The sequence below is a fragment of the Athalia rosae genome, chromosome 2 (genome assembly GCF_917208135.1).
Source record: "Athalia rosae chromosome 2, iyAthRosa1.1, whole genome shotgun sequence".
Classification (NCBI taxonomy): domain Eukaryota; kingdom Metazoa; phylum Arthropoda; class Insecta; order Hymenoptera; family Athaliidae; genus Athalia; species Athalia rosae.
The window spans coordinates 15,954,884-15,963,763 of NC_064027.1; the positions used below are offsets into that span (position 1 = coordinate 15,954,884).

At 36.2% G+C, this 8,880-nt stretch overlaps 2 protein-coding genes across 3 annotated transcripts; both read left to right on the plus strand.

The window, feature by feature from the left end:
* The first annotated feature begins 78 nt into the window (after nt 1-78).
* On the plus strand, nt 79-5,072 carry LOC105692044 (inositol oxygenase). Of its 2 annotated transcripts, none has more exons than XM_012410952.3 (6): nt 79-288; nt 2,372-2,555; nt 3,487-3,695; nt 3,861-3,997; nt 4,156-4,386; nt 4,553-5,072. In XM_012410952.3, exons 1-6 carry the CDS (start codon nt 271-273, stop codon nt 4,659-4,661), a joined length of 888 nt encoding a protein of 295 aa, XP_012266375.1. In that variant the 5' UTR covers nt 79-270; the 3' UTR covers nt 4,662-5,072. The 2 variants fall into 2 exon arrangements, with proteins under 2 accessions (XP_012266375.1, XP_012266376.1); XM_012410953.3 differs by lacking the exon at nt 79-288 and adding an exon at nt 903-1,989.
* Nucleotides 5,073-5,210: 138 nt separating this feature from the next.
* Nucleotides 5,211-8,472, plus strand: LOC105692043 (nucleolar and coiled-body phosphoprotein 1-like). The gene is made up of 3 exons (XM_012410951.3): nt 5,211-5,838; nt 6,220-6,913; nt 6,998-8,472. Coding segments are annotated over exons 1-3 (1,020 nt in total). The 5' UTR covers nt 5,211-5,513; the 3' UTR covers nt 6,999-8,472.
* The last annotated feature ends 408 nt before the right edge of the window (nt 8,473-8,880 follow it).

An 8,880-nucleotide genomic window follows, 5' to 3' on the forward strand; every position in this document is an offset into this window, starting at 1 on the left:
AAATATTAGCAACAGTAATTAAGTCCATAACAAAAAAATGTTTGGAACGAGTGGAATATTTTATGAACGACGTATTTTTGCGCTTTGCAAATTTACATGATTTACTAATCTTTTGATAGAATGACGTGCGATATGTCATTTCTAACGTCGATATCGACGACCATCTGGGAGGTCAGAGGTGAAACTCCTCAGATTTATAAATTCTCTCGCAGATAGAGTTGGTCAGTCAGTGTAATAAAATCTTCTGCAAACTTTAGAGAAAGTGTCATCATGTCTACTGAAGTTCTTGTACGTACATCAAATGTTACATTAATTTTTTGCAACATTTAATCCAGTGCATCTTTCTTATTATTGGATTACACTCCATTAGGATTGAATCAATCCTTCTAGATTGAGTTCACATTGCGATCTCCTCAGAAAATGTTCAAATTTTCATTAAAATCCAGTATTGAAGACATGCACTTAGATAGTTCACTGTGTAAATTGATGCGAATAATCATGCTTTGATGCTAATAACGATTGCCTGCCTGCAATTCAGGTTTCAGAATAACTTTAATTATAACGGCAAAACCAGAGGTTCATCAGAGTAGAACCAGTGAGAAAATTTCAGTAAGGATTGTGTATGTTTGTAATGGAAATGAAATGAAGCATCAGCGACTTGCTAACAAAGTTAAGCATAATACCGCTTAAATTTTCATTGACAGAACTGAAGATAACATAATGTACTACTACTGGTTTTTGTACCATTTAAACAAAAAAAAATAAATACTTTTCATAAAATGTAACTGAAAATTTTATCTTCAACAGGTAGGTTTACAACGATTAACGAATGATGTCGATGCATGTTTGTTAATAGCAAATGCACGCGTATCTGTAAAATAAATTTCAGTTATATCAGTTATACAGTCAGTTCATAAAATAGTGACAAAACTTTTTTCTGTGATAACTTCGTGTACCATTTCTTATTTAGTTGACCGCTTATCTGTCGACTGAAAATCTTTCTGATATTCTCTATTGTATGCGAGTGTATCCCGATACTGGAAATGCGGTGATAATTCAGAAAAAAACTATTCTCACTGTTCATGTGTTATACATGTATATATGCATGATATACATGTATATCATGCATCAAGAAATATTCATGAGTGTTGAAATAACATGTAGGTATGTATGTGAAGCTATGAGACCATTCTCTAGATTTATCTGCATCATGAAATTATCCGCATAACATCATAGATATGTTATCTATGATACCATAGATGATGCTTGACTCATTCAAAAATTGGAAAAATTCACATGATGTAATAAACGTTTCAGCTAATTTACGTTTGAAATACAAATTTTCCGATTTCTGTAGTTATCAAGTAAGCATAAAATAGAATTGCAAGAAAATGATCTCAAGAAGAAATTAGATAATAAACGATCTGTAAATGTATTATGTTTGATAATTTCAACTGAGCACACACACTGTACAAGCATTGATACCATAGACTTATATAGGATTGATACCATAATATACTCAAGGGTATACCTAGGTGTGTGTTGGTATCGTCCATGCATATTGATAGCATAAACACAGTTGAAAGTAAAATAAAACACTCATGTCTATGAACTACACTCTGTTCATATGTGGGCTTTCTGGCGTATTTTTAACGGCAATATCACGCGTTAGGCTCTGATGGGGGAAAAGTTATAAAGCTAGATCATTTCAGGCTGAGACTCATCGTCAGTGCCAGTGGCTGCTCAAAGAACGTCAGATCTTGCATCTTCTTTTCTCTCAAAGCACCAAGCAATTCTTTCAGCATAAAGACAAAAGTCTTTGTGCTTTTAACTTTGAATATATAAGTTTCAAAAATTCTACTCAAAATAAGGAAAGTGTATTTCCTCGGAGCAGAATTTTCCTGACATCCCCAGCATTTTTCTTGTAAAACTCCATATAGCATTTGATTATGTTCACTATTATGACATATCGTGCTGCTCAACAGCCTGGTAAGATAATTACTGATTATGACTACACTAATAGTTAATGATGCATAAGAAATTTTTAGATGAATTGTTGCTTTGCTTGAATTTTAGATTAGATGTGAATAGGTAATACGTGGTAACTATTTCTTGTAAAGACAAGATTGATATTTACTCAGCGCTTAGAAATTATACCAATACTATGATGTACTTAAATCCGTACCTATCATTGTAGATACATTTTGAAGTATAATTATGAGTTGATACTAACAAATGAAACCCATACTATCGAATCTGAACACACCCTTGATCACATTGGACCTCATATACGTATACGTATCTATACATTTTATCAGTCTCAAGTTTGTACTCCAACTTCAGATTGGAATTATTTTTATTTTAATTACAGTCCCATGGGTCGACAACCACAATACTCGATCCGTCGGAACACCTACGACCGGAACCAGTGTACGCGGGAAAATTGGTCAATCAGTTCAGAGATTACTCGGTAGACCCAGCCGATCCCATTAAAGAACGAGTCCGCAAGACCTACTACGATATGCATACTCATCAAACTGTGGAATTTGTTCGCTGTTAGTATCAAGAATACTGTTTTATTCCTTGCAGAAATGATTCCAAATTTACAGAAACATGATTTATTTGCCATACATACCTCAACTACACTTTGTCAAGTACTAATCATTTCCCACAGCTGCAGACAGTCTGCTTGGAGTCACCTGATTCATATCAAATCATCTAATGATTGCCATTAATATTCCCATCTCCTAATACCACAAATTCAAGTATGACTCAATTTACTGTGTGATCACACTATCCAAGAATGCTCGAGTGTAATAAGAAAATCATACATTAAACATAAATATTTGATATCGGAACCATTGTTATTATTGAATCCTAAATTTAAACTCTGAGGTGAGGAAAGCTGAATGTTACAGAGTATCAACGACTTATGAACACAACCTTGGGATACATCATCAAGTTACAGAAGGAATTTGGAATAAAATTGAAATACTTGAACTATCTGAACTACCATGTCTTATTTGTTGATTAGGAATCATTAGATCAAATGCTATGACAATATACTATCATTCTTAAGATCACTGTTGACAAATTCTTAATATGACATTTCAGCTACCAAAAGCATTGGAATACTAATAGTGTCAAACTATAGAAAAATATTTATTTTATCATACAGAAATTATCCTTCACTGCACTCGACGTATGTAAAATGGAATATGGACTGTGAATACCTTTTCCTCAGATATCGATGCTCCCAGCTATTTTCCCTCTTAGAATAAAAAATGCCAGATCCATGACTCATTGATCATTCCTTTGTGACTGCACATTCCTGATCAGCTGCTTGGATGATAATAGATGCAACAACACTTCATCTTCACATTCCAATAAGCCCTTATCATATCTGATTCGGTACTGTTCTGTACAGCAATCTGGTTAGTTACTCTGACCTGGTATGAGAATGAAAACAACTATGATTTTTTTCAGCTCGTATGGCAGATTGGCTCCGCTTCAATAAGCTTAAAATGACCGTGAAAGATGCATTGATCAAATTGAATGATCTTGTCGACGAAAGCGATCCAGACTCTGATTTACCCAACATTGTACATGCTTTCCAAACAGCAGAGCGAATCAGAGCTGATCATCCAGATCAAGACTGGTTTCACCTTACAGGATTAATCCATGATCTTGGCAAGGTAAAAATGAACTTGAATACCTAACACACATGACAAGTAAAAAGAAATCTTGATAGGTTTTTCGATTCCATCGAATGGGAAATAAATGAAGTGCTTGATTTATATGTTTTAGATAAATTCTGGAAATGTTCCTCAATGCTACATGTTTTGCTATGTTGTTCTTAGGTAATGGCTTTTTATAATGAGCCACAGTGGGCTGTGGTAGGAGATACATTTCCAGTAGGATGCGCTTGGGGAGATAACATAGTTTACAGAGACTCCAGTTTCGACGACAATCCTGATGGCAAGGATAGTCGTTATAAGTAAGCTATTCCTTTCAATATAAGCCCGATAGATTATCCTACCTCCAAGCAGTATGACATTCGAATGAAAGATGCTTATCCCTTTGGCTTCTGGTATATCTCAAGCAAATGTCTTTAAAGAATTAATTGGATAGTGAAACATGAAAACATGATTCTAGCACAAAGTATGGAATGTACCAGCCCAAGTGTGGTCTAGATAATCTGATGATGTCGTGGGGACATGATGAGTTCCTCTATCGAGTGCTCAAACATAACAAGACAAAATTACCTGATGAGGCTCTAACTATGATACGCTATCATTCATTTTACCCTTGGCATGCAAGCGGAGACTATTCATACTTCTGCACGGAAAAAGACATGGAAAATCTGAAATGGGTTCTGGAGTTCAAGTGAGTTTCAGTGCCTTACAATTATCACTAATGCACTAGCACTATGTATACCATATTCTACAGATAGATTATAACGATGACGCTAGTCATTGTTAGACCTGGGTAGCATTCTCTCTACTATCATTTACTGAAAAATCAGTATGTACATTTTTATTACTGTTTGCAGCAAATATGATCTTTACACAAAGAGCGACAGTGTCCCTGATATTGAAAAACTGTGGCCATATTATGAGGGGCTCATAGAAAAGTACCTTCCTGGTCTGATCGAATGGTGAACAGAGATCCTTCATGACCTTCCTGTCCTGTCCTGTTGTCGCTGCCGGAAAATTCGAAATTCGACTTCAAAAGATGAATTTATCGTCTTTTAAATTTTATACAAGTACATACATGCTAATTGTGTTTGAATATTTATATAATAAAATGACCTATACTTCTGCGCATCCTGTTAGTACCACATCAATTTTGTGTAGTCCTTTTAGCAACACAGTCAAAGCAACAAACCAATAAAAAAAAAATTAAACGAAACTTTTGTAGATAACTCACCGGAATTCCGTCTGTTTTATTCACGTATACTGAAAAGATTAGGATTAATGGGAAAACTTTGGCTCTTGTATTCGTAAATATAATGATGCTGGGAATTAATGGACATTCCGGAACTCTATAAATAAATGAAATGATAAAAAGTGTTTACTTGACCTTTTTTTAATTTTGCCCAATGAAGGTGACCGTAATTTGGAGTATGTGACGTCTTGAAGTTCAATTCGTCGGTTTATTAAACGGGCGAAGCTACGTTCGCTACGATTGGCCAAAATTTAAAAAAGATGGAAAAAAATTATTTAGTAATACGGCACGATTTCTTCCGCTTCGTCATTTTAAATCGATTCTCGATTGTCACAAGAGACGTAGGACCGAAGTGAAGAAGTTCGACGCGTGCTGGTAGCGTGTGATAAACAGTAAAGAGAACCGATATAACAAGTATTTCGATTAATTCGTTCGTCCGAGTAGACAGAATAATAACCAGCGAAACCTGTGCTAAGGTTTCTGCGTCAGCGGCTTCTATTTATCCGTTTCCCCAGAAAAATCTTTATCTCGTGGCGCGCAGCCCGCCAAAACACCGGCAAACAAATATGGCTCCGCGCAAAAACGCAAAACGTGTCGAAGATGAACCCATCGAAACGGCGGCCGAAGCAGGCGACATAACGCCACCAAAAAAAAAGAAAAATGTAATAAAATTAGCCGTAGTAGCCGAAGAATTGAAAGAAGTAAGGTATCCCAGAGCGGCGAAAAATAAAAAACCCGAACCAATCGAGGCCGCTGTTGCGCCTGTTAAAAAACCGACAAAACCTAAAGCGGCAAAGAAGGCAGATGATGCTGATCCCGAGGAAGAGACAAAAAAACCTCGCAACAAGGGAGCTCCAAAAAAGGCTCAAAATTCGATGGAAGAACCAAAAGGTATCAGAAACTGTATAATTCTTAATTGCTGTGGGTACTTTTCATTGCTACGCCAGCAAGTGCAGCGGTGTACCTACGCACCTACAATAAAATAGATATAGTAATAAGTAATGTACACTGCAATACTGAACAAGTGATTTAACCAGGTCATTCGCTACTCAATACTCAAACTCAATCATCATTGTCAATATTCTCTCCTCTGCAGATTCTCTGCAATCAGTATCGTTACTACCAAATACATGCAGAGACAATTAACCATTTGATGAAGTGACTTCCATCTGATTTTTAATAATTAAAAATGTTTTGAATCATTTGGCTTGCTCAGACCTGTAATTTTCTCTTTCTTGATCAGTGTGAACACTTTTTTCTAACTTCTTACAGAAGTAAAACCCAAAGGAAGACCAAGGAAAATTGAGATGGAGCAACCAGCAAAGCCAACTCCAGCAGAAGCTCCGAAGAAAGTCACGGCCAAAAGCAAGGGTGGTGCTAAGAAAACAGAAACCGCTGAGGCTGGGGAATCCAAAGATGAGAAAGAAGTAAAGCCTAAAAGTAGGCCACCTAAAAAAATTGCTGAAAAAGAAGAAGCAGTTTCTGAGCTGCCGGTGAAAGTTCCGAAAGTTAAAGGTAAGAATGCAGCTAAAGGTGAAGCAAAAGTAGAGGAGCAAGAAGATGTGCCACAAAAACGGAAAGGCCAGAAGAAGGTGACAGAGGCCCCAAGTGTAAAACCACCAACCAAAGTATCACGTACCAAAAAACCTGTCGCGCCTGTGCTCTCCGATGACTTGAAAGAACCTGATGATGACGCCCTTGAAGCTGAAAACTCTACCACTGCATCAGAGCGGTCAGCTGAGTCTGTCACTGAGCCAAAAGAAAATGGAAATGTTAATCAGGCCAAAGAAAACGGAAATGCTGTACATGTTGAGTCCCAAGCAAATGCGCCCAAAGAAATTAAAAAGGGAAAGGCACAACTTCAAAAAAAAGGAAAAGTTGCTACTGGGTCTCCATTAACTGAATCGGAATCCACCGATAATGATGCCGTTACTCCACCAATCCCGGCTGAAGTTGAAAGTCACTGGTACGTACCTAAAACTTCAAGTATTAATTAACGCTAGTTTGATTTCTGAGAAGGCCAATTGATGAATGATATGATTTGTTTCAGATGCGTACTGGAGCTGGCATTGGGCATGGGAGTGTTCTCATTTCTGCAATGTCGTTTTGACCAACATGTCATTTGCGCCTTTTATGACTAACCAGGGTCTTTTAGCATTTGCACTTTGAAGAGTGACCATTAATATAGCGTTCAGCCCTTTTTACACAGTTTTGAGTAGGTACATCCCGCATTTGTTCTGGAATCAAATCATCTTGTCTAGTCGAAAATCTCTTTCATCATTTTACCTCACTTCACGGCTGCTTTTTAGAAATCACATCACATCAAATGATACTGCTCATGATCATTTCTACATAAGTTTGGAGACCAATAATTAGAAGTACGTCAATTTAACGATGCAATATATGTCTGAAATCATTCGCAAAAATGTTGATTTTACTAGCTCACGAACTTATACTATCAAGACTGAACCCCACAAGTCAAACTATTAGCAAATTCAGCTGAACAATGACAATGTGAATGAGAAATCCCCCACAGTTTGCGGCATTTATTATGTTTGTGATAATTAGATCTTCGTCTCTGGTTCAAAAAGGAAGCATCCAGAAATTATAGTTTTCCAAACATATCTCCAAATTTCTTTTTACATACGGTATAGATGACGCACAAATAACTTTTGTTGAGAAAGACATGAATACCAGTGTTAGAATCTATGCGCCCATTAATCGGAATTCCACTCCTACATTCATAATTAATAATCGAAACATAAACATAGTTATTTAAATAGTTGTTTATTGAATTCATTAGGGCTTAGAATTATAGCTATTTCCCTATTTGAACTAATAACTGTTGATACTTATTAGTTAGTTAATAATTGAGTATCTTATTTCCCATTTCACACCACACATGCGCCGTACTATACATAAATTATACTCCAAGTTCTTTTTCTTGAACGGTGTTTTATTGACGTTCGGTTTCAGAAGTATGGTACCTTATAACCATTAATGTAATCTATAGAATTAATTGTTCTTGCGGTTTATTTTTTCCGTCTAACGATCAAAGTCCAAGATTTTTGAGGAACCCTGTGGCTACATTCCTTGAATAAATTCATGTTGTACTTTTAATAATTGAATGATAAAGGTACTGATAGTAATTCAAGATAAAAGATTCTCTAGCGGTGTTCATGTAAGCAGCAAAAAATCGTTCGTATGTGGTGATAATTAGGCTTGTAATGTATATACATTATCAATTAAACGAGCATTGCGTGTCGATACAAGCTGCTTCTCTTTTCATATTTTGGGCCAACGACTGCTGCAAATTGTCATCACCTTCACCTCATACGTTGTTTCAACATTAAAATGAGGTGTTTCTGTCAATTACTAAATTGAAATTGTTATCTCTTGATGTGTCGGTAGTATAGAAGAAAAAATACAGTTACATCTCTTTGTTATCTAGATATGTGATAAGAGGAAACCATGTGTGAATTGTAATTTGTATTTATTTTTCAAAATAAATTGTTATAAAATTGATGATTTGCATTTCCACGGAACCCGTACTCTTTGATACGAAATCATATAGAGCAAACGGATAGCGGAAATGGTGGTAATATACATCATGCATCAATAGTTCATTTTACTATTCGAATATTTAAAAATTCGCATCATTATGTGCCGTATGCGTCACCCAGAACCTGACCTAAATTTCGTCGAGGGCTGGCGCCAGAATGGCTCCAATATACGGTTTTATGACTCAATCGTCAAGTGAATTATATTGGATGCAGTTTTGCCGGAAGATTCAATGATGAAAAAATCAGCAAATAATGAACAATGTTCAGTCAACGTGAACATTCAAAAGAGAAGTGTTGAAAAAACGCGCGCAGCAAGTTTCCCTAAACGATGGCGCATCGGAATCCCTATTTCCTTTAGTAGGACACAGAT

Coding starts and splice junctions, on each gene's coding strand:
- LOC105692044 (XM_012410952.3), top strand. Junction 3,696..3,860: donor TAATCCATGATCTTGGCAAG/GTAAAAATGAAC, acceptor TGTTGTTCTTAG/GTAATGGCTTTTTATAATGA. Junction 3,998..4,155: donor GGCAAGGATAGTCGTTATAA/GTAAGCTATTCC, acceptor ACATGATTCTAG/CACAAAGTATGGAATGTACC.
- LOC105692043 (XM_012410951.3), top strand. CDS start 5,514: ATGGCTCCGCGCAAAAACGCAAAACGTGTCGAAGATGAACCCATCGAA. Junction 5,839..6,219: donor TTCGATGGAAGAACCAAAAG/GTATCAGAAACT, acceptor AACTTCTTACAG/AAGTAAAACCCAAAGGAAGA.